Below are 26,841 nucleotides of genomic sequence, written 5' to 3' on the forward strand. Positions count from 1 at the left end.
ACAGACCATGAGGAGTGTCATACTCTGAACACGACAAGAAGAATGAGAGTTTCTTCCATTTTCAGTGGAAAATGGAAGTCTTCGGTCAGCAGGACTGCTGTTTTGGTGGCAGCCAGATGTCAGGTCAGCTCGGGCAGGAACCCTGCCTGCTCTTCCCCCTCTCACCTCAGCGACAGCCCTCAGCTCAGTAATTACACATGAAGTCCTGGGCTTGAAATCAGCAGCTGACCTGGCTGAAAAGTAACTTGGCAAATAAAAGGGAAAAAAAAACATCAAAAACCCTCACTAGTTTTCTGCTTCCCCAACACAAGCTCATAGCAGAATTACAGGTTTAAGAGGGGGCAGCGATCCAGCTCGGCTGGGTTTGATGTGCCAGGCAAGGCACCCTGCAGGTACAGCTCCCCCAGCTCCCCAGGCCCCGCACCGGCGCTGTCCTGTTGCCTCCCCACTCCTCTGTGCCTCCTCCTGTGTGCCACTCCAGCTGCCCGAGCAGCACCCCGCTGGAACAGCCCCTGAGAACCGTCCATCTGAAAACCCACCGCGTTTCTCTCATCTCTATTGCTGAGGTACTCAAGCTCACCGTACACTGGAACCAAACGGCGCCAGGACAGGCTGCAGGAACAGCAGAGGGAAGCTAGAGGCAAGAATGCCAGCTGGAGCGGTTCTGAAAGTGCTCCTGAAATACTGCGTCAGGCTCTACCCGCGCAGATAAAAGCACAAAGGAACGCTGCTGCGGTGACACAGTGATGGGAGAGTACTCCCTGTCCTGGGAGAGCACTGGAGCCTGAAACCCACAGTCAAGAGACCCCAAGCTTGATTCTGGGACTTGCACAGTTCCAACACAAACCAGAGTTAAGCCTAACTTTACATTCTGGTCCATACGTAATGTATTTTATGATACACCATTGCGACGTGGAAAATCATCTAACAATTGAGTAATTTGAAACAAATATATTTCTACATGACTTCATTTTACATTTTATGCTCAGCCTTAATTTCAACAGTGAAACTGCTGACAGTAAATCAGACACAGATGTGGAAAGTCCTTCCGCTAATTTTTACTGAGCACGGAAGATAATTACTGGAAACAAAATGGTATTCACACACCATATGTTGCACTACCCAGAAAACTTGTATTTCTGTGGTTATACTGAAAATTAACATGTTCTTGGAACATACACGTGTATAAATCTCGAGGAAAAGTCAGTCTTTTCTGATGCCTGTGGCAGCACAGGACAGGTATCGAGAAATATTCATTTTAAGCACTGCGTTTCTCAGAGGAACAGTCACGTGCATAAGAACAGAAGAATTTGGGTTTTTGACAAAACCTTTGTTCTGCAGAAGGAAACAGAAAATTTTCTTTTGATTTCAGTGGAGGCAGGGTAACACGCTAGTGTGCTCACATTTAATGATATCCTATATATCAGCTTGTCACATTTTTTAAATCATTAAATATTACAAAGTTATTCACAGTTGTAAAGCTAAATATCACACTTCCACGTGGAAACAGCAGGAGATAAAAGAAGTAAACAGGTTTTCATCTATTAAAACACTGATATCCAGATCTTGGCCAAGTTTGTCTTTGGATGTCAGTAGAACCAAGACCAAACCATGAAGATTAAAAAAAAAAAAAAAATCAACAATTTTTCCTTATAAACAGTTTAAATAAAGCTATTGAAAATATATTTTATATAAATGTATTTTCACAAATTCCTAAAAATAATAGTTTATTTTTTTTAAAAAAAATAATTCTTATAATGGTTTTGAAAAATCATGTGGACTGTACCTGTTATCGCTCAGATTTAACACTCTCAGCTTCTGCATTTGGCCAATTTCATCGGGAAGAAATTCGAGCTTGTTAGAGCGCAGAGACATCACCGTTACGTTTTTACAGCTTCCAATCTATAGGAATGAAAACCCAAAGATGTTAGGACACCTACTGTGATAAAATTTATTACCGCTTTTCATGTTAGGAGGTGGCCAAATTCTGTTTTTACTGTAAGTGACAAAAAGCAGAAAATACAGAATCTAGTTAGAAAAATAAAGTCCTCCCTTTGTCAGTAACATCAGGGAGACGCCTCAGATAGTTACCTCCACTACTCTTCTGAGTGACACTCTCACCTTTACACGAATTCACTCATTTACTGAGTGAATTTTACTATTGAGCCTGTAAGAAAGATTTGGTCTTCCACATCATGCAGAAACAATTGCTTTAACAGGTACTTTTCCTGAGCAGGGGTGAAATCTTGGGTCTACCACAAAACATTTCAATCTGTAATTTAAAAACAGAATCAGCTTCTCACTTCTCGGGGCAGTTCAGGAAGGAAATTCTCATCCACAGCCAACGTCCTCAGGTTATGAAGGTAGCCGATGGTAGAAGGCAAGGACTCCAACTCATTACAGCTGCAGTCAAATTCTTCTAATAAAGACAAACTGAAATTGTAAATACACTTGTTAGATGCTATACAAGGACTAGATAACAAAAATTAACAATCTAAAACCTTTGAAAGCTTTAAAGCATCGCACAATGCTCAGGACAATTCATACTAAGCTGAAGAATAAAACCTGAAAGTTTATAATCTTAACACACAAAGGCAGACAACAGGTAAAGAAATAGCGCTGGTGAGAGCAAAGGGAAGGGAAGCAGAAATTGCCTTCAGGGTACATTCCAACTGATGCACTTGACATCACTTCCAATACAGATCAGTCGTGAAAAGAGATGAGCTTGGATCCAAACTCAGCAAAGTAATCTCAACCTGTTAGTCTGACACAGCTCTTGTTAAAGTGCTTATCTTTCACATGTGGAGAAAGCTGGCTAAAAAGGGATCTCCAAAGGGCATCTGTATGGCAAGGGCCCAAACAAAGCAGACCAGAGTAATCTTCTGACACTGAAGTCCTCTCTTTTAAAAAAATTAAATAATCCCTTTGTCTTGTATCTTTTTTCCTAGATTAGTGTACTCTGTCATACTGCGAAAAGGAGGAGACCCGACCTTTCCTCCACGTAATCACGTTTTCAGGGAAGAGGATGAAATGGAGACAGCTGCAGGCAGTCCCCTGGTGAGCTGCAGCTGGGTTCCCTGCGCACAGACCTGCCAGGCACTATCCCCCTGCACTTTATTACCCACAAAGAGGCTGTGAAATGCGTTGGAGCTTTGCTGCTGAGTCCTAAATGAAAGGGGCCCACCTTGTAAAAGCCAGCACCTGCTCCGACAGCACCTGTGCGGAACGAAAGCCAAGGAAATGCCAAGAGAGCTGACCCGGTGCAGGTCAGCGTTGGCCCTCCCCACCCACCACTGCTCCGGTACCAAACAGCCTTCAGAGGCATTTCTGTGCTCTTGGGGACCCTGTCCCAGCCACCCACACCCCCCTCAGGGCTCTGTGGAGTGTTGGCTTTTTCCCCCAAGGACAGCAGGTGGTATCAGGCAACACACAAACATCAATCTTACTTTGGTGATTAAGAATCAGCAGTTTGACCTTTGCTAACGCAAATAATTTACAAGCAGGAACGTATCTATGTGATACTTGTTATATAGATATATAAAAATACATATATATTACATATATATTATGCACATACACACCCACATTTCTTCAAAATATTTTATGTATTTATCTACTGACTCTCTTAAAAAATTAGGCTGGATATAAAAATTCTTAAAATGAATGCTGTACTGCACTGCTCATCTAGCTCAGGGAATAAAAGTTTGGTGACCCATAACAAATGCCATCATTCTCTGCTTCTGCTGCCCCTTTTCTGCTCCACACGTACTATCTTTTTCTCTCAAGCGCTTTAATTAATAGTGAGGTTAAATGGCAAGCAATTATTTCTTCCTCAGTGTTTGTCATCAAACTGTCCACTGACAAAGGGACTAGGTGCCCAAAAGATTGTCTGTCTTTTTTCCAAATGTTTTAGTCGGTCTGATAAAAAGTTTACTTCTGCTACAAACCCTGCTCCTCAGTATTTGTATGAGTCACAGCTGCAGGACCGGACCTTCACTGTATGTCTAACTTACCTTTATTCCAGTTTCTTAATTAAAAAAAGGTCATTCAGCCTTGAAATTTTATGAAACATGAAACCAGAAATAGCTATTCCTCACATGGAATTCTCAGAACTTTCCTCTAATTGCTGTATTTCAGTAGACCAAAAAGCCAAAGTGAGTCACACAGCAATCAGTGGAAGAGATGCATGGAATATATCCAAAAGCTCTGCCAGGTTTTGGTTGTAGCTTTTCTTTATTACCAGCCTTGTATCCACCACAATTTATTTCAAACTAGATACAAAACCATTTCAGTAAGGGCAGAATCAGTCATGTTTACCTACTTCACACAGAATATGAGCTTGACAAAGGGAAGTCCAACTGGAAAGCTTGTTAAATCCCAAGATGCACCCATTCTTCCTTTTACTGATGGTGAGACAACCAGAAAAGCTTGAAAATAGATAAGCTAATTGAGAACTGCTATGTTTCCAATGGCAGTCGGAAAATCTGATACTCTGAACTGCAGCTGTGAAAGTTTCCCTGACAGTGGAAGAATGACTATCAGACAACAGAATTTTATTTGAAAGGTGTTGTCTGACAGAGGCATTCTCAGCTTCCTTCCTTCCCGAAGACATCAGCAACAGACAAATGAAGATGGCCGCAAAAAAAACAACAAAGCCAGCGTGAAACTGTATTTTATCTCTGTAACTACCATAGTTAAAAAAACGTGCACTTGAGAAAGTGATTTTTCATTCAACATAGGTTGTGCACGACAGTAAGCTGGTAATAATAGCTATCATTCTGTTAACGCTAGCTTAGCTAAAATATCATTAACCTTATTGTCTTCTTGGGCTAAATTCAGACCATTCTGATAGGTTTAAAGAAAGGCAGTCAAAAATCAGATAGGCACCTGCTGTTCAGCTTGGCACTGAAACGAGGCAGTTCACAGCACGTGTCCTAAGGTAGATGAGGAATCTTTTTAGACACATTAGTAGAGAGAGATTCACGAAGAATGAAGACTGCCACAAATAAAAGAGTGGTTCCAACCCATCTCAGACCATTTCATACAGTCACAGCCCTTTTCTCCCAACAGCCACGGCACCCAGATAACTGCCAAAGTGGCCTAAATCCTGAGTTAGCTACACCTATTATTTGTCAAACCTCGGGCAAAAGGAGTCCTGCAGCCCCAGGAATACAGGTTTACATTCATGTGGGCAGCCCTTGGTACGGTACAGACCAGACACAGACACACCTCACACACATCTAACACACGTGACTCTCGAGCCACCGCACCGTTACCTACGTACGGGTCACGACTGCCCTGGAGATGCCTTCCCACCCACCAAGGGAAGCATGTGCATTCACCCAGGTCCTACCCTTAAACCTCCAGGTCCACTTTGGTAAAGCACTTCATCAGTGGGAATCCACTGATTTTATGTGGGATGTTTTATTAAGCTGGGTCTACTGTGTGTAGTGTCTTGCAGGATCAAACTCCAAACGCCACTTACTGGCTTGCCCTTTGAACAAGACTGCCAAAAATGAGGGTGGGGGTTCACTATTAGCAACACCGGCTCAGACAGTGTTCAAGTGCTCTGTGGCTCATCATGAAACTGGTCCCTGGAGGGAGAGTTCCCTCCTCCACATTGCTCATCTTTGTGTGACAATAATACACTCTGCAGTGGGTACTACTATACTATTTAGGAGAAAGAGACCCAGTAGGAAACTATCCAAATGGATGAGTCAGAGTAAGGAAGTGCATTTTGATGTGGGAGACACTGTCCTCATTAAACGAGAGAAAGTACTTCACTTAAAAAGCACAACCAATCACTCAAAAATAATGTGACAATATTAGGTGATTAGCCTACTGCTCTTCATATACACCATTTAGAGCAGCAGTATGCATTTTCAAAAATGTGATAAAGGCTCCATGACAAACAATACTGAACAGGTATTAGGTTTAAAAAAAAGAGGGGTTTCCCTTCAATTTAAGCAATTCAACCCCTTCAGTTTGAGCAATTCAATAAGCAAGAAAGATTTTTAAAGGATTTAAAAACTGACCCCCAAAATTACTAATGTTGGACATTTTATCAACCTTTCTGCAGAGCGTCCAGTACAGCTCTGAGCCTCACAAGCTTTCACTGCCTATCAGAATTTACTGCTACACAATGATTTGTGTAGCAAAGATTTGCCCTTTTGTGATTCAAAAAACACATAAAACTAAAGACACTGCAAGAAGTACAGCACGGTAAGCCAAACCTGAGCTTTCAGTTGCTGCAGCTGTAATAGTTCACAAATTTGGATAGATTTTTCCCTAAATGATATACCAACAACTACATTTTTATAGAAATTATTGCTATGAACAGGTGCAGGAGTAGTAAAGCACTGGCTGTGCAGGTTAGAGATGGTTTCTATTCCAGAGACCTCTCTGCACTATCGTAATTCCAGACAAGTCTAAACAAAGCTTTCTATCTAGGCTTTCATTTAGGAAGCCTCAGAAAAGCCCTGGCTTAAGCAACCTACTTCTGGTCAAACAGCTTGTTGAGAAGGGTTTTTGCACTGAGAGTGAAGGCGCGGTGTCGGAGTGCAGCTCAGCTCAGGGATGCCCCACACTCAGCCTGTCGCGCTGACAGCCCGGCACTGGTGTGAATGGTGCAACCACGTGTCCAGTCACACCACACACAATCATTACTGAGGCTGAACTCTTGTTCCTTCTGCATGAATACCGCTGCAGGTGCAAGGGGGATGATGAAAACGTTAGTGCTATAGTCACAGAAGGCAGACAGGGACCACGTATGCTCAGATTTTTTACAAATACCAGTTTATATAGAATTTCAGAAGTCAAATACGTAGAGGAAGAGGCTTCCTACAAAAATATCAACACTAAAGGTGTATGTTCTGCTAGAAAGGGACACGTGTGGGGTGGACCAATGTAAGGCATCACCTACTTCCACACCTGGAGACAGGCTTGCATCTGCCTGGATCGTACAATAAATTGCAGATTTCATTTAGCAATAAGCTCAAGACACACAGCAGTACAAGACAGAATTCTGTACCAGTGATCATGTAACAGCTGAGAAAATGATAGCTAAAGGGCATCATTAGTGCTTCTCATAATGAGATCACTTAGATGATACTTTCACATTTTGATGTATAAATCTACGGAATTGTCATGACTTTTTCATTTATGCTACTTCAATATTTTAAGAAATCTGCACATATATGAGGCTTACAGCCATTTTCTTTCCAGCATCAAGTACTGGCTGTTGCTATGGAAACAGACGTAGTCCCCCAAATACTTCTATTTCTTCTACTTTTGCTGCTCTAATCATTTAAATTGCAAGTGATTCATACAGAAAAATACCTTTGTTCTTTTCCTTGGAAAATATGATACATTTCTTATCACTTACGCCACTGTAAGTCCACAGAAGTAATAGTGCTGCTCCAAATTTAAATGTTATAAGCTGGGTGTTAAGCACACATTTTGAAATGATTTTATAATTCAGTACATCTTTGTCTTATATTTTGTTTTACAGAACCCACATTCTGCAAACCAGAAATGGAAAACACATTTTACTTAATATTGAAAATCATGAGACTTATACTCACTTTCCAATTGCATTTGGCAGAATTGTAAGCTGATTGTCATCTACTTTTAAAGTTGTAAGCCTTTTCAACAGTCCTACAAAACAGGTAAGGAAGAAGCAATAGAAAAATATTTCACAACAATCTTCTTTACTTTTTGCAATCTCCCGTATCCTTAAACAATGATTTCTAACACTGAACAACTTTGATCCAGATTTTAGAAACCTTTTGGATAAAGGACAGTACAGAGCCACATTCTTGTCCCGATTAAAATATGTTTCACCAAAATGAAGCACTGATTAAATGTTAAACTGAACTGCAAGTGAAATATCAAGTGTATTTCTGAAGTCTTGAAAAAACCTGTTAAAAAAAAACCAAAAAAAGAATAATCTCCTATCTGTGTAGGAAGAGTAGTATTTCTACTTATCTATTCATGTTTCAACCGAATTCAGGTCCCGTTGTACCAATTAAAGGTGCTCAGGTCATAACAGGACATCAGGAGAATTACTGCAGTAAATGCCACAGTTACAAATCTTTACAATTTTTAGGTATAGACAAGAAACCGGAACCAGACTAAAAACCAGAATCAATCCCGAATTCCTGAATGCATTTGTGAATGCAGTTAGTTCTTTTAAGAATTATTATATATCTAAGTGTAAGCAGATGCACAGCTGGGTAACATTTACCAAGAAGGGAATGAAACTTCTGATTTACCAGGGCGTAACAGCAAAACCCAATAAAAAATAAAACCAGAAAAAAATGGGAAAACTATTGCATTACAGTGCTAGAAACAGAGCTTGGAACAGATTTCCACATTCTGGGAGTTTTTTCCCTGAAAGAGTTCTGGATATACTGACATAGCGTTTTTTAAATGGTTATTTGTAATTAATGTTGGGAATAATATAAATTAATCACTGATATAGAGGAAAAAATGTTAACGTGCCATAATATGAAGGCTGAAGCAAATGAGAAGTGTAATTAAAAGGCATGCTAGAAACACTCCTCATTTCAATTGCAGAACATTTTTGTTGAAAATTTTTTCAAAATCAACATGTTCCAAGAAACATCTAGATTCCAACAAAATTTTATTTTAAGATGAAAAAGCTCCACTAAAACGGATTTCAGCAAGCCCTCAGCTGAAAATGCAGCATTAAAATGACTCTTTTTGCCTTTCTCCTATTAAATCTATTACCAGTCAGTAACAGGAATTTGGAAAGGAGAACTGAATATATCTTCATTGTAAGAATGTGTAGTTCAAAATGAAAACATCCATTCCTTTTGTACAGGAGCTAAATTGCCCTCTAAAAATTAATCTGCGTGTGCGTATCAGAAAACCACACGAAGCAAAAATTCTAGAATTTATGGTGAGATGTAAAAGACCAAAATGGAAAACAGCTGTAAGACACGTCCAGTAACATTTGTGTAGCACAGTATTATTAATTAGCAATACATTTTGGAATCTTGACTAAGTTGATTTAGAACGGGGAACTGAACAGTTCCACGTTCAGAGGGACACGTTAGGAAAGCGAGGAAGTTGATGACGATACAGTGGGCTCGTCGGCTGGAAGCTGTACAGGAGAGGAAACACCTCAACTGCTTCCAAAGAAAATATAAAGAATCCAGATTGAAATGAACTGTCCAGATGTACAGAGCTATTATGAAGTCTCATATTTACAAAAAAAATATATATATATATATAAATGAAATGCTCAACTGTAGAAGATTACAAGAAATCCTGAGCTTCTCTCACCTATGGAGTCTGGCAGTTGCTGCAACATATTGGATGACAACAGGAGATCTTCAAGTCCTTCACATCCTGATATGTCCAAATCAACAGTTTCTATCCTGTTTTTTGACACATCCAGGTACACGAGCTGTTTTAACTTCCCTATAGACTTAATAGCATGTTACAAAGTGTTACTTGAACAGATATACACTGCCTGCCAGTTTCTCAGTTTAATTAAAGACAAACAATAGTAATAAAGGCTTATATTCAGTTAACTCAGCATCCTTTTTACAGGGGTTATTGCCCTGAAGCAGTATCAGTGGTGGTCTAACAGCCTTCCTGTTCAGGCAACTGCAAAAGGAACTGTACCAAACTAAACCACACATATCAATCGCATTAACGCGTTCCAAATTCATTAAATCTGCTCAAAGTTGAAGCTCTCAGTCACGCTACTCTATTATTTCTTCATCTGGACACAGATCCAAGGGACATTTACTCACAATTTACTCAGCAGCTCTGAAGATCGCAGAGGCTAGACATGCAGGTAAAGCTTTTTCTGTGTCAAACTGATTCTCTGAATTTTATAAAACCTAAAATTAGACTTTAGATATTCATAGTTCACCTATAAGCAGTTAACCCCAGCAGTACACTTTTGTGCATACAGTGTTTAACTGCAGCCGTAACATCAATGAGCAACGTGACAGGAATTCTTCCCTCGTTTCTTTGAAAATCTGCGGAGCACGTCAGGGTTTGAAGCCTGCAAAGCAACCTGCTTCTTGATCCGTTATCACAAGACGGTCGCTGCATTCTAGATGGAAACTTCACCAAGGAAATCAACAACAAAGATGCTGCTGTTTCCCGTAAACGAAACCTTCCAGGTGGAAGAGCACAGCGGCGTCACGGTGGGTCCCGAGCAGCCCCAGCGGGGCGGGCTGGCAGCACAGCACTGATACTGAGACCTGCCGCGGGGCTCCAGCACTCTGCATCCCCAGAAATACTTTGTGATCCACAGGAATTACCTCACTGGTAACACACAAGTTAAATGAGGAATATCAAATTTTGTTTCAAACCAGATGAATAAACATTCACGGCCTTGGAGGGAATTTCCTTTATGGATTTTGGGAAAGCCGAGGGAATGACTCGTTAAGTGTGTGGATTCTATAAATGCTCAGGGGAGTGGGTTCTTTAGTTATCTACATACACTTTGAGTGGTTATTTACTGTACATGTGAAAAGGGAAAATAATTTTAGACCGCTTCATCTACAGGTACTTTCAAACAATATGATTATAGCTTGCTTTTCATCTCTTACCTTGCTGAGATCTGCTCTCTGCTTCCAAGAAAGCAGTTTCGCTGTCTTTAATCATATCCGAGTTGTATAAAGGGAAAAATCTCCTCTTCACCCCAACCTTTGCTATTCTACCCATATTAATAGCTGAATACAATCTTTGTTTCTAGCACAGACTACTTTTCAAAAAAATAAATTATTAACATTAGAAACCTGGCAAATCCCCAAATCTTAAAATCAATTACCAGTTGGTATTTACTTTCTATTTTTAAAAGTCCAAATCTAAAGCTAATATGAACTGTTTTAAACCTCTTGTTTTGGAGGAGGCTTTCACAAAACATCATCTAGAGTCTACTAGAAGCAGATTTAGGAAACATGAATTATTCACAGAAAATAATTACACTCCTTGGGATTCAGTTCCACGATCTACTGAACATCTTCAACTCTAAATACCCTCTTCAGGAATGATGACAGCTCAGCAGGACTGTGTTTGGAACACATTTTAGCACTGAGTATATCAACCAATTTCATTGTGAACAGACAAGAAACAGAATAATGGTTAAAATGTTTGTGCCCACATTCTTGTATATCTGATATTTCATCTCCTCGGTCACACTCCAACAACAATACTACAATATTTCTGTTCCTATCTCCAGCTGGTTTCAACGTCAGCTTTTCTTTCCACTAACAGGTGACTCAAAAAGTGGGTATTTGAACAGTGACTGAAAATGAACATTTTCTGTGGAAATATCCTGCTTAACACAAAATTTAAAAAAATTGTAATCTATATAAGGCAAAACCCCATCATTGTTCAATGCAAATAACTGAATTTTGATTAACAAATGTTCAAAGCTGGCAGAGAAAGTACTACTTCTCCTCTCACCACCTTGACGTGGTTGTGCTAGATCTAGTTCTGCATTTTCCCTGCAGCACTCTTGTGTGAAACAGGATCTGCCACCTGGGGGATAAAATGCTGACGGGGATCCCTAGCAATCAGTGGAGGTATCCAGTCACAATCAGTGCAGGTATTTTAGAGTGATAATCTCAAATAATTTATAGCAATAAAAACTGAGAATCAAAGTCCTACTGTGGTTTAGCAACAACTCAGAAACAGCACTAATAGACAACCATGACCCTAACATTTAGATTGTAAAGTATTTTTTGTTCCATTTCTAAATGGAGTGCTTTCTAGAGAAATACACCTTCATTCCACTGCCTCAGATCTGCTTCTAGTATAGTTGAGTCTGTACATACCATCTGTTATTTTTAAGTTTATTTAGATTACTTAATATTTCCTCTTCCTTTGTAAAACTCGTGGGTTTTTATCAAACTGCTAGTTAATGCTTGGTGACTGAGAAGACAACAGGAAACAATTTCCCCTCACCATGAAAACTACACAAGGTTTAAATAAAACAGGCCCATCCCCATTATCACATAACAACACAACATTTAAAAGGTTTTCACGTGAATGGTGATGCAGAGACCTGTATTTCTAGATAATAATTAATGACTACATGAACTAGGAATACGTGCCCATTCAAGGAAATGCATATGCATTTATTTACTGCAAGGTAAATAGTTCACTATGTCACACAATAATTTAATTACATAAAATAAATGTTCATACCCCAGGTAGTATTTGCAAAGAATTATTATCCATCCACAACTCCTTTAGATTCTGTATTTGTTCAAGAACTTCAGGCTGAGGAAAAAAAAAAAGAAGATATTGTGGACAGTTAATTAAATCTGTATGTCTTTAGTTAAATATAAATCAATATTTTCTTTTAAAAAATTCCCTCTTCACCTTCCTTTTTTGTCTTTCTATAACCCACACCAGACTCTCAGCTCGTTAATGACATGAACAGGATGCTCAGTTCATTTAATTTAACCGCCGTGGCTCTTTGTCAAAACTTGAAAGACTTAAGAACCCTTTGGAAAAGAAATGAACACAAAGAACTTCTTAGAAGTTCTGTTCTAAACAGCCTACTGGCAGTATACAATTTCTGAGCACGGCAAGCAAGAGAAGTGAGAACTGTGAAGCTTCAGAAACAATGCACTGAAAGACCAAATCTCATCTTGCAGCACACACGTGGAACTCTGCCTTTTGCATGATTTATAGTCTTAAAAATGGCTTAACAGAGGCATATTGCTGAACACTTTCCTGGATATACTGCATTTATGTACGGTTTAATATCTGCAATTGTCATATTCAGGAGTTAAAACAGCAGTATGCGATGATAAAGCTTTAAAATTACAATATTAAACTTTAATCTAAGATGTTCTATTCTTTTCGACACTGCAGGATATTAGTGAGAGCAACTGAAAAAGGCAATTCCCCAAATCACTTTTCATTCATTACAGCTGTGAAAATCAAGAATTATCAGGTCACAAATATTTCCATGTTTCAGGCTAAGCAGTATTTTTCTTTTTCATGAAACACTATTTTCACAGGTAAAACAAGACTTTCAATTTACCTTAGCTCTCTAAAGTTGGAGAGATTTTTTTTTCAAAGCCTGCCAGAAACTGGTATTAAATATTTCATTTGGTTGTGATTAAACCAGGTTCTAGCATTTTAGAAGACTGTAATGCTGTTTCACTGGGATGATTCCAACACAGCTAGAAATAGAAGTATCTGCCTAGCGTCTCAGGACCTTAGGAGAGACCTCTAGCTATCTCCTGTGCTCTAGGTTCTTTGGGAATCTGTAATTCCCACGAGAATTTCCCAGTTGCCCCAGTCACACAGTACGTTACGGGATGGTATCACCAAATAAGAGCGAACCTGCTAATCTGGAGAGCAAAACTCTCCGTTTGCCATGTTGCCACATAATGTGTTTCTATTAAAAAACGATTAGGCAATATTTTAAAGATAATTTATTTTGCCTTGGCTAATTCTATTGAAATTTCATGTTTCTTCAATGGTTTAAACCACTCTAATTTCCAGGCTAAATTGATTAATGGTCATTTTATACTATTTGCTCCTGTGATGATTAATGTTTCTTTATTCCTCCAGAGAGTTCACTGACTACGGTTATTATAGATAATCATCATTTCCCCTCTCAACTTTAATCTTCTTTCAAATTCCTCTCATTAGACAGACACCCTTCTCAAAGCAACAGACTACCCCTATGTTGTACATATTACAGTTTGATTTGAAATTTCTTGAGCATGGATTATGGTATTCCATAACCCGGATGAGTTCTAACTAAAGCTTTGGTAAGTGGTATTAAAAATTTATTTGTCTCTGTTAGAAATGCCTCCGTTGACACATTTTTGAAGAATATTTTCATTTTCCATGTAGACTGACACAATTAAATTAGAACAGAATAGAATTAGAGTAGAATGGACCAGGCTATTTCAGCTGGAAGGGAGCTACAAGGATCACCCAGGCCAACTACCTGACCAACCAAAACTGGAAGGATATTATTAAGGGCACTGTCCAAATGCCTCTGAAACACTGACAGGCTGGGGGCATGGACAACCTCTCCAGAGAGCCTGTCTCAGGGTTCAGCCACCCTCTCAGTGAAGAAATGCTTCCTAGTGACCGGTCCGAAGGCAGACATTAATCTTTGATAAAAGTATATTACATTTTATCTGCCTTCCTCTTCCTTTTCTCCCTACCTTTAACTACTTTCTTTCAAATTTTCCTCTAACGCCTTGCTGCTGACAGCAGACTCCTGAAACTCTTGGGAGCAACTACACCAACTTCCCCCTCCCTCCAGCCAAAGGCACTGTAATTGCCGATTATCATTTGTCCGGTGCCATTTCTGACACTTCAAAGACAGAAGATTTCAAATCCTTAACCCATACCTTGTGATTTCATGCTCCGGTATTCCCGGAGACCTGTGACACAAATTACTTATTCCCTTCCTTGATTACATTAAGTCACTTGAATATGGCTGCTATTTAGGAAGTGACAATTTCTATTTTAGGAGCACATACCTATCTCATGATTTGTATGATCTTGCTCCCAGAAAATGAATGAGCAGAATTACTTTGCAGCTCCCTTTATTCTGCACCCTCTGCCCCCAGCTCCAGTTTGTCTGTACAAAGAGCAGAGTCCTGCAGTGCAAAGGGAGAGGCTTCAACAGTCCAGGGATGCACTGTCCAAGAAATAAAGCTCTTCCACACCAGCACAGTCCCAGTAGTGTTTTTCTCCAATAACAAGGAAGTTTCTATTGAAACCCAAATCCGATCTTCAGAATCCATGAAAACAGGACCTTCTGATCCCTTTTTCCAGGTGATTTTTAAACTAGTACCAGTTTTCCTACAACATTTTGGCAGATTCATGCTGTTCCCTTGTCTCTTCCCCTGAGTCAACTCGGGGAGTTTCCTAAGAGCAGTATGAGGCCGCAGCACTCCTGCTTTATCATTCGTAGGGGACCATATGCTACAGTGGACAAATGCAGAATGGTGAAGTCATTTAAAACCAACCCACCCTCAAATAGGAACACACTCTGTATTTGGGAAGCACACACCTATTTCTTTTGATCAAAATTCCAGACACCACTTCTGAAAATTTTATGCTATTTATCTGTGTAAAAGATTTCTGGTTTTAATTAGAAGTCTGAGTTAAAAATCACCTATTTTCTCCTAACACAGCAGTATAAACTAGTAAACATTAAGAGGATTATAACCATAGTGACAGAAGACAGAGCACTGTCTATAAACCAGATGTAGACTCTTTGCTACAACTTTCTCCTGCTAGATGCCACTTCAAAAACGTGAAATTATCTGAATTTGAATTAAAGCTACAGGAAGTATCACCCCCACAAAACTGCAAGCCCTGATTCAGCAGCACTATTTTTAAAATTTGGTCAATGACTCTGGAGGAAAAGGGGTTCAGCTCCCAGGTCTAGCAGTCACTGCTGGTGGTGGATAAGGCACACACAGACATTTATTTCACCATCAGTGAGTGTCACAGTATTAATTTGATGCTCTACAAAAGCACGGGCCCCCCCAAACAGCCCTAGCACTAGCCCGAAATGGATGAGGCAGCAGTTTTTCTAAGTTTTGCTTCTCTTAACATCGTTACAGTTGCTGCAGGATGAAGTCAGTGAGCTCTCCTTAAAAATAGGCACATTTTAAAACAGAGTTTAAGCACCCTCATAGAAGTGTCAGTTCCTATAGATGTAGCAGAAACATGCCTAAAGGCAACAGCAACTTGATTATTTTCTGTACTGATAGTGGAGAAAATTCCTGAACGCTATTAAATCTCAGAGAACCCAATTCTCATCTTAAGAGGGGGGTGAGGGACAGAAACTGCTTTCGTGTCCCAAATCTACTTCTAATAGCAATTTCTAATATTTGCAAGATATAATGATAGGTATTAAATTAGCACATAATTGCCACAAGTATTTATACTGAGATCATCAATTCGTCCCAGGTTGAGGTATTCCAGCTCAGAGACAGAATCGCCTGTGCCCTTGCGCTGACCCGCCGCCGCCGAGGGAGGACACTGTGCTATCAGCATCCACCTCACCAGCTAGGATCACTCCTCTCTTCTGCAGAAGATGCAGACCATAGCATGTGGCCCCAGTACAGTAATGCCTTTTAAGTCAAAGTTTAACGCCCCATGCACAGGGCATCCAAAACACACAGGCTTTCTATTAAAAAAAACGGTGCATTTCTTACCAGTTCAGAGAATTCATTATTGCCCAGATCAAGTCTCTCCAGCTGAGTCAGTTTGTGCATTGACCTGCAAAAGGAGGTATCAAAGATGAAATTTTTACTTGCAGAATGTTAATCAAATTATATTTAGACAAAAAATAAAGTTCAAATTATCCTGCTACTGCAAAAAGAATTATATCAGTTTGATACTGATGCAAATTAAAACAATATATTCCATTCTAGACCATTTTACCTCTGCAATTTGTATCAGAAGTAAAACTGATGATCAAAGCTGCTATGGCTAAAAAACCACAGACCTGTTTTAACATTTAAATTACGGAAAAGTGAGGTTGTGATGGGGCTAGATGGAGAATGCTGCTGCATATTTATTACAAGCAAATTTTACTTTTAGATTTCTAACACAGAAAAAAAAAATCACAGAAATATATAAGCCATTCTTCAGTAGCTTTTTTTGCTAGATACGTTAGTAAAACCAAAAACCATTTAGATAAACAAATATTCTGCTCTCAAGTTTAAGAGTTTATATAATTAGATTTCTTTAATTAAACACACTTTGACTGGCCTACTGTATTTCTTCACTTTCAGCATAATTTCAAGGAATGAATCTTAGGATCACAAATTAAGATCAGGCATCACGTGTGCTTCTGTATGTTACAGATATTAACTTTCTGCACAGAGAAGTTGTTAAAATATATCTAGGCCTCTTAGGCAAACAGCTCACCACTGAACCAAATGAGTAATTCCCTTTGACAGAACCTGCTGTCTTCCGTATTTGGGCTGTTATCTTTCATCTGACATACTCTGCAGTACTTTCAAACACAGAAAATTTAAGCTAGATAATGGAATCAACACCAGGGCATTTACACAACGGTTCTGGGAAGCGCAGTGCCAAGCCCTAAAGCCCTTTCATGTCCCCAGTACTCTGCAACTACTGGTAATACAGGACATAGTCCTGTATGATTGACTTCTTCAGTGCCTTCTCTGTCACTGTGTGTCTGTTAGAACCTTTATGGTTTTCTAAAATCTTCTTCTAAGTGTTCATATTTCTACTTGTTCGTTACTGTCCTTTTTTTGCCCAGTTTTCCCACAATATCAGTTTCCTAACAAGTCTCTGGAACTCAGCGGATATGTTATTTCTGGTGATCATTTGGTGTTTTGGAAATACTTAGAAACAGTCGGAGTCTGCTTCCAGAATCCTGTCACCTTTCTATGCTGACAGTCACCCTAAGGCAGGTTAACTCTTAACAACTTTTTTTAACACTTTCTGATAGTTCACCTAATTCACATTCACTTCAGTTCACTGTTGTACATGGTTTCTTTAGATTTTCCTGTCCCACAACTATTCCATGTCTCTTTCCCAACATATTTTCCAACCTATCTGATCGGATCAATGTTCACAAATATCTTTGAGACAGGAAGGTGACAGATTCTTTTTGCCTGTTTGCTACAACGAATGGTATCTGCCCACACAGCTCCGAAGGGGTTAGCACCTAAATTAAAATTAAGTGAAAAAAGTAACAACAACTTTTTGACTACAAAGTACAAAACAAGATGTAGTTTGAGCCTGGAGCCTGAAGGAGTTAAGTCTTCCACTGCTGCAAAACAATATCTATCAATATATTTATGACCAGTCCAGACTGAGCATGCAGTTTCTTCAACACAAACCAACTTTCTGTATACTCTCCACAGATCCCCTGTTTTAGTAATACAAATTTTGATTCGTGCTCTCCAATTCCCAACCTGCTTCTTACTGCATTTTTGGTCTTACAGTATTCATTACTTTGAATTATTCTTGCTATAAAGCCAGAAGGAATAATGAAAATATTTTATCTTGTAACAGTAGTCCTTAGTATCTGGAAGGCTGGGAGCCATTCAGGAAGCAATAAGCGTTCCACCAGCGCCACAGGTGAAGATGCTGAAGAAAGATAATGAAGACACCTAGACAAAGGGAAGGTCTCTCACTTTCCCCCAGATTACTCCATTTTGTATTATAATCCCTGTTAACATAGTAGTGAAACGTGTTTCCAAACCCTCTGGTGCTCTAACTGCACTGTTCTTCTCTTTGAAAATGTCTTGCAAAAGCTGACTGAAATTTTACCCATCCAGACAAAAGCTGAGTTTAATAAAGCTGCAATACACTCAGGCCTGCTCAGTTACATTCCCTTTCTCTTTAAATAGCACACACATCCCTAAAAAATGTGTGTTCTAACCTACTCCTAAAACTTTCACCATTGTGTCTTAATTGATTTGTTATTCATCTCGTTTAGACTTCTGACATTTAGATACAAATTGTAAATATCGTATACAAATTTTTAAATTAATTGAACTCAATGAAGTAAGTAATTACATTTGTAATTGAAAACTTGATGACTATGGACACTCTTATTACCATACAGAATCTCATTAACTTTGGGAGCATTCTTTGCGCTAATGTGGGCGCTCCCTGACAGTACGTGTCTGCAAGACTGGGCTCAAGGTTTACTAAAAATGCTTACACTTGCTTAGCCACGATTTACCTGTTTTGGAAACCAAAGTATTTTTGCTTAAAACAAACCAGTTGGAGCCCTCAGCTGCTTTCTAACCAGTCAGGTAGTGCTCATGCTCTCAGCCTGAGTGACCAAGTCATGGAAAGCATTTAAATGCCACCCAAGTCCCTTTAACAAATCCCGACAGCAGGCTTCACCCCTTAGAACCCCACAGAGGTTTTACACCACAGGAAGCACGTGTCAGCCTGTGAGCACTGAGCATTGCAGGTTTATAGTTCTTTACACCTGCAGACGTTACAACTTTTTCAGTGATAACATTATCAGTACGCACACTCACAAGCTCTACCTAGTACCATGCCTTCACAAGGGAAAATCCCGGAGAGGTGCGATATGTTTTTGACAGACCGCGCAAAGCTCCTCTCACAGGCAGCACTCCACTCCACGTCACAGTCCAGAAAAGCTTCTAAGGACAGTGCCTGCCCCTGCCCAGGTCCAAACGCTCAGAGCCCCGAGTCACACGGCCGCCAGCACCTGACCCGGGACTAGGAGCTGGCCCGCAGCCTTTCTCCCTTGCTGACGCGCACACACAATGTGGAACTCTGAAACTCCTCAAAGATGACAGGAATGGTAACCCAAGTCACAAAGTGTGTATTGCCTACTGCATTCTACCTTCGAACAGAAGTTTTACTGCAGGTTTTGGGTTGTACTATACTGCAAATTCACCTGAAAAAGCAACTTTGTCCCGTTACTTTGTGCAGTTTCTACAGTCAGATACAGAGCTTCAGAGACTGCAACATTTATATGGGGGCAGATTAATTTCAGTTAGCAGGTACTATATCAAAAGATAAAGCACATTGCCAAATGTACCCAGCGGAATATTATATGAGATTTTTCATTAGCTTGTGATATTTTTATCTCTTTCATGTAATTACTTATATTTTTCTTATGAAAAGATTCATTATATTTTTTATGTGGGGTCATTTTATAAAGGTGGAACAGGAAAGGTGCAATTATGAGTAATGCTCAGTTAAATATTCATTGCTTAAATGATGTAATGTAATAATTAATGTGCTAATAAAACTTGCAGCCAAAATTTTCACATAAATCTTTATCCATAACGCATTTGGATCTATTCTTCCATTCATAAGTAACTGCAGAACTTATATGGAGAAGATCTGATTCCTGGCTGTGGAAGTGGACCTCACGGTAGGGTCAGAGTAAGGTGAATATCTTTTTAAATTTTTAAACACAATAATGGAATACAGTTCTCAAAAAATTACAAATGCACAAAAACCAGCACAGAAAGATTACTGGATACTTGGTGAAAAATTAATTTTGCTCACAATAGTTTTAAAACATTCACACTCCATAGATTATAAATCACATTATACAATCCAGTGGTATTAATTACAATTCATGGTAATCACATATATTGCCCAATATAACTTGCTCACATTCTTGCATGCTTGTTTTTGCTGCCTTATTTAGAAGATACTTATCTACATATTGTAAATATTTCAAATAACCAGGAAAATGCCTTCCATTTTCAGTTTCTGTCAAAAAAAAGAAAGTGTCAACTGCCATAAATTATTTTAATGAAATCGTGGTATTCTCATCAGAATCCCGGTCAGCTTTCTGACAGATAGGAGATGGTGATTACGTGAAGGTTTATCCAAACCTTCAATCACAAACTTCTAATCACATCCGAATTCTATCCACATATCAAAAACCGTATTCATGAATCACAAAAGTATCTCTGACAGGTGAAAATTCCTGAGAGGAAAGCGATTGTGTCAGAGACACCACCAGATGCAGACAACGAGAAGTACCATGGAAGAGGCGACACAGTACCGCTACACACACAATGCCCGCTCCTTGTGTGCCACGCTCCACAAAGGCAGGACTGAGCAAGTCATCCCAGTTACATACTCTTATTTCCTTGTGCAACAACATACAGAATTGTATTTCCATTTGAGTTTATGGTAAATGCATACCACTATTTTCTGAAGAAATAAAAACCACATAAAGGCAAATGTGTTGCCGTTACCGGGTTATCGGCTGTATTCATTTCAAATGATATTTTCTCACACTTTTTGTTGTACACCATAACCTTTATTTCAAAGTTGTTAAAATGTCACAGTCAGGAGTCTCTTCCAGTTTTAGTATTTTAAACCTTGCAATGTAACTTTAAATTCATTAATGAATCACTTTGGAAGTTATATTGTAAAATTAGTATTTAATAGTTTACCTGTTGCAGAGCAATTAAATCTTAACCAGGGCTAAAGTACTGCATGATTACAATCACAAAACTGCTATTTACTTCTACATCGCTTCATAGGTTACAAAGAAAACCCAGTGTTAGTTTTCAGTGAATATCAAGATAATTTTTATAATTTCTAGAATATAAAACGTGGTGTAAAGCAAAGGACCGAAAGTATAAATTAATCCACCATAAAGTGTTGAATCTATGTATTATCCAGGCTTCAAAATAACAGAGTATGTTTAAAAACTGATTTTGAGGATACAAAATATCGTTACACGTGGATTGAATTATATAACTGAGAAAATAGCTAAACCAGTGTATGTAACGTGTATACCAATGTCTGCTTCATCTTTAACTATCAAAAAGAACATCCATGACAACTTTCCATTCCACTGAAGTTGAGGATTTTACAGTCTGCAGTGTGAACCCCCAAAGCAGGGCTGCAGCAGAGCCAGGGGATGGTGCCTGACACAATCCAGTCTGTGCAGCCCAAGCGCCCGGCAGCCGGGGGGGCAGCCCCACCAGCCCGGGGGGGGCAGCCCCACCAGCCCGGGGGGCGACCCTGTCGGTGTGCTGCTCTACTGCTGTGGCGAGGTCTGGGGCTAACACACAGAGAAGTGAGGTGCAGCCGACCCCCAAGGCAGCCCCCTGCTGCCCTGGCCCCACGGCTACCAGAACACAGCGGGACACAACGCTGCTTGGGTCAAGCCCATGGGAACACCAGCCGACATTATCACCTGGATGAAACATTCCAGACTAAGAGGCAGCTTCCATTGGCCCTCGTATGCCAGAATAGTTTGGTTTCATAATATAGTTTGGGAGAACTACCTCAACACAGTCTACTCGTACTGATGCTCCCAACGCTGCCATTTCTGTGGCCCGAAAATCTGCTCCTCCACATCCTCTGCCGTTCGAGTCACTGTACTCTCAGGCAATGGGCAAGGGCACTCTCCATCTTCAAATGCTAAGATGAGAAAAATCAATTTCAATGCCCAAAAGATGGAACTGATGGTGCAGAAGGTGTCTAAACACAACCAATGGCACTGGAGACTTGTGAGACTTCACCTAATTCTGTACCCAGGGCCTAAAATAAAAAGCACCACAAAGACAAGAGTCCTATAGACAGAAACTGGAAATCAAGCTCTTACATGAACAGTCATAGTAAAAAGGGACACCCCATTTCAGGAAAAAAATGTTTGCATGCAAAAGTAGGGATCTTAAAAACACACTACTGACTCAAAATACTGCCTTCCACAAAGGATCCTACATTCCCACCAGGTATTTTTATGGTGGAAATGGATTAGATCCCTAAAATTAACCCCTTTGTTTAGGATCTAGTTATGAATCACTCAACAACTGGAAAGATTTCCTCAACTGATGATAGAAAAAGGAGAAATCTTCATAGTTTTGACTTTCATTCACACACGAATTTCTTCCCCGACTCAGCTTTCAAATCGTTGGGGAAGGGCAGTCTACATTTCAGTTCAGCTCCACTTCAGCTTAACTGATTACATAAATAAACAGAACACAGACAATCTCGTTAGCCAGTGCAAAGCTCCTGGCAATATCAAGACTTTACGGATAAATTTTAAAAATCTTTTTTCAAACTCCTTTTTTTTTTTCTTTTTATTTTGCATCCACTCTCTGGATTCCTCTGCCTTATTCATGGTAACTGGCTCTGCCTGGTCAAATCAAGGCTATTGTGTGTTTCCCTGTCTGGACTGATCCCCATGGAAGCCCACCTTACCCGGTTGCACAAATCTTCCCACCATATGCCCCGTGGCCCACAGGCTGACATTCTTTGTGGGTCCCCGTTTGTGGGTTCTTGCTCCCCCCACTTTGGAAATGTGCTGCAGCGAGGAGCAGCAGTTGCTGGCAGAACAGCCTGCTGGAATCACCTGGGCAAGGATTTAGGTGCAGAGTAAGCGACGATTACCTGCTGCTCCGTACGGCAGGGAAGGGGCCGGGCTGGCGGCCGTGGCATGCCCACGAGCCAGGGATACAGGTGGGACTGCCACCCGGTACCTTAGGGCTGTTCTCCTGAATGCTGGAGCTATATGGAGCCTCATGTATACATTCATAACCCTGAAATGTCCCATTTGGCTTACAAACCACTACTTGAAAGATCCTTTGAGATAGAAAACTGAAAATTACCACTTAATATTTGGTATTTTCAATTTTGTCTTATCTTGGAAAAACCCGGAGGAACGCTATGTGGAAGATACGAGGAAGCATGTGCCCACCTGCAGGATTAAATGGCCTCAGCTGAAGTACTGTCTCTTTTTCAGGAAGTAATGGGTGTTTCTTGACCTTGTATCTATCTTAAAATGCTGGTTTCAATTGACACCTTAAACACGAGAAATTCACGTTTGCAAAATTTCAAAGTCTATCTAGTTAAAAACCACACAAACACACAGCTGTTCTATCAGTGAACTTCAGAATTACGATCCCTTGAGGGAAGTTTGAGCTTCAGCACATTAGAGTCACAGGGCAAACACACCCTTAACAGTCAGTAAATACTGGAGCCAAATTCCCATCTAGAGAGCAAACAGCACGTGGCTCTGGTGAGATCAGTGATTTGGCTATGAGATGTCCGCACCTGGATGGAGAAACACAATATATCAGTAACACAGGTGACATAAGGACAGTAAATACTGCTCCACGGCCTGGGACAGATACACCTGCCTACCAATCACAAACCCAGGATGCACTGCAGGTATCTACGCTCAAAACCACTGAAAGTGAGCAAGACTGACTGTATCATTCACTGCCACAAAGGTCACCTCATTGTTTTTCCTTAAAAGATTAGGTCTTTGGTAAATAACATACTTGACAACTTATATTTTGTTTATAGCATAGTAATACAGTGGAAAGTAAACAAGTGATTCGTAAACATTGCAGTACTGATCAACTTGAACATTGAATATAACATTAATTAACATTTAATACTTTAACTACTAATATAAGATGACTAGAACTTGGGATCTGGGTCTCCACCATCTTGAAGACTGAGGAGATGCAGGCTCTAAGCTTTCCACTACTAAAAGTTGACTAAAAATAACCTATGTTTCATCAAGAAATACAATATATTATTCAAAAGACTAAAGAATTCAGCAGATGCTTTATACTCTTATGTACTGGTTTTGCATGGAATGAATGAACATAAATTAGAGAGAGACCTAGTTTTAGCCTGCAAGACTGAAAATGCAGTTTTGCCCTTGTTTTCCCATTTACTTTGCCAAAGAGCAGGAAGAAGACCTAACTTCAGATGCTGAATAATTAACAGTGATGAACCAAGTTCAAACGGTGTTAATGAATATCTGATGACTAAAAGACAAATGAATCTGCTAACCCAAAAAACAAGAGTAAAAGAATTTTACTCTCAACACGGTTTTCTTTATTTAGTAGCCCTTTTGATTCCCATTTCTACTGAGATATGGCCTAGAGACAGTGCGAACACAAACCCAGGATTATTTCTAAAGGGAAAGCTAAAGAAATAAAAAGGGGATGTGCTAGAAAAAGACAAGGATGAATTTGAGATTAAAAAATGTCACGATTCAATAACTACTTATTAATCGAGGAAGAAGGATGGAAGTAGTCAGAGACGGCACGGAGCGCAACCCCTGTTGTTGCACATGAAATACCTGCGTGTAGTTACAGCTATGCACCCTCAGAAGAATGGCTGATCCCTTCAGAGGTGATCTCCAGCAGTTTTAACTGCAGAAGGACAGTCTATACGACTGGGAAGACTTTCTCTGACAGGCTCTCCACGCCGGTTGCTTTACCTCACTACCAGTAACGTGTTCAGCTGCAGCGGGTGTTTGCCAGCTGGGCTAGAGAGCACATCACCAGCACGTTAACCCCACGGGATCCACGCTGCCCTCGGGAGCGGTGGGAGGAGGCCAGTGTAACACTTCTATCTGGGAGACACAGCTTTGAAAGGAAAAAAACAAAGCAACTGCAGGGCTATACCACGATCTTCTTGCCCAGTTATTAGAGAACGGTTAAAGGCAGGCAGAGAGATGACATCACGTTAGGAGATTTGTTTCACAGCCCGGTGACAGGGAAGAAGCTGCAACACAGAGCTTGTGAGCTTTGACAGAACCACTCCTCTGGAGAGGCTGAAATGGAGCACGGAAAAGCCCTAAAGTGATGGCTACAAGGCAAATGCTGGATGTAACTGGTGAACATAAATCTAGAAGTGTATTTCACTATGAAATACAAAGATTAACAGTTCGTAAAAGAACTCACTGACCAGCTACAGGAAAATGTAATTGTGATAAAAAACCTAATGATCATTGTAATTTATTCAGACACGGGTATTCCACAGTTTTTCAAGAGCAATTGTCAATCCCGTTTTACACACGTAAGAATATAAGCAGTTAAGAGCCATCAAGTTTTACATGATTATTTTTGTTTTCCTGATGGCGTAAATAAAATTGCCAAAGCTCGAGGGGAACGGCAGCAGAAGGTAACCCTCTGCCCAGCAGAGCTGATCCCAGAAGATCCCTTCCTGCTCATGCGGAGGGACATGTCAGGGCCACTGCTGAAGTTCCCAGCCCACGGCATCCGCAGTTTCTACGCTTTGATACGGCCAAGGATGGCAACAACTGAAAACGTCACTGTACACGTGTTTAGCTCAGAACCATCCATCGTCAGTGCAACCACCTGTTAAAGGACAGAAACATGCGGTCCCAGGGCAGGGGGGAGCCATTACTCAGAGGTAAGCGAGGAGAGCACGCAGTGCACACAGACACGCAGAGGAGGGGTGTTACCTGCAAGTCAACGCTGCACCAGCACTGCAGCTGGGAAACAAATAGCAGTCTCCTATTCCAGCGGGGAAAAAGAAAAGGTCTCCGATGGTCACGGCAGGTAAAAAGCCCATCCTGTTCTCAATGCATTCCAGCAGTCATCATCTTTCTGTTTAATTCCTCTTGCAGTCTGAATTGTGTGCAGGAGCTTTTATTCTGTAGATTTTTTTTTTTTTTAAATCAAGTAAAATTAAAAGAATACTGACTGAAGGTGTTCTGAGTATAATGAGCAATTTCCTTGCACACCATAAAACAACCATACGTGAGAAAGCGGAGCACAAAGTCTAAGTGTAACCAAATTAGATCTCATTAACAGCAGTCAGAGCAAACTCCGCGTGTTTAGCTCCCAGTTGTTCGGGGAGGAGCTCAGGGTTCTGGTATAATTAAGATCCAAAAGAATGTAAGGTGGGCCAGGGTGATTCCTCATGGTTAGAAATGTTCACCCTTCATCCTACTTTGTGCTATGAAGTCTTTATCTGAAATTCAGCCCTACTACTCAGATATAACTCTTCTGAAAAAAAGAAAATGCTTTTGTATCTGTGAAATGGTAAAGAAGCGAATAAGTGATAAATAAATACCAAAACATCCGGTGGATGGAACCAGCCTACATACACACAAGGCTCTAATTTCTGCTTTGTCTTCCATTTGCCCATTTGACACATGAAAATTATACAGCATGAACACTACCAGGTAAGAACCACTAATTACAGTTTAAGTAATATCAGGATTACCCTGGATGGCAGAAGCAGTACCGGCGTGTGTTCACTGCAATACGAGGAGTTTTAGCTTATCTTCTCCCAGAGTGGCCCTTACTAGAGATAGAGAAAAAAAAATGCCACTACTGCCTTTAGACAAGTACAATTAAGGCAATTTTTCAGACAAGTTTGACTCACTATATGTGTTGGAAAAGCATTCTTACAATAAGAAAACAATATAATATATTTTTCTGCATCTTCTCTGAGCAGCAAATATATTTAGTTTAAAAAGCCTAAAGGGAAGATACGCAGTAGTAGTTGCTTATTAAAATATTGGCAATATTTTAATAATGTAGTGCCAAAGTAGTAAGTCTTCTGGAATGTGAT

The 26,841-nt window shown here is 40.1% G+C and overlaps 1 protein-coding gene across 7 annotated transcripts in view; it reads right to left on the reverse strand.

The window, feature by feature from the left end:
• The window catches only part of LRRC7 (leucine rich repeat containing 7), a 96,661-nt gene that overhangs the window by 47,694 nt on the left and 22,126 nt on the right, over positions 1–26,841 (reverse strand). For all 7 annotated transcript variants that reach the window (XR_003398912.1, XM_026853711.1, XM_026853710.1 and 4 more), the window contains exons 6-11: positions 16,203–16,266; positions 12,199–12,273; positions 9,310–9,454; positions 7,584–7,656; positions 2,304–2,433; positions 1,787–1,902 (exon numbers count right to left, since the gene is read on the reverse strand). Coding sequence is in view for 6 of the 7 variants with exons in the window: in XM_026853711.1 (XP_026709512.1) it covers positions 1,787–1,902; positions 2,304–2,433; positions 7,584–7,656; positions 9,310–9,454; positions 12,199–12,273; positions 16,203–16,266 (603 nt within the window). In the remaining variant the exon portion in view is untranslated. The remainder of the gene's footprint in view (positions 1–1,786; positions 1,903–2,303; positions 2,434–7,583; positions 7,657–9,309; positions 9,455–12,198; positions 12,274–16,202; positions 16,267–26,841) is intronic.

The sequence above is a fragment of the Athene cunicularia genome, assembly GCF_003259725.1.
Source record: "Athene cunicularia isolate RWA chromosome 8 unlocalized genomic scaffold, athCun1 chr8_part1, whole genome shotgun sequence".
NCBI lineage: Eukaryota > Metazoa > Chordata > Aves > Strigiformes > Strigidae > Athene > Athene cunicularia.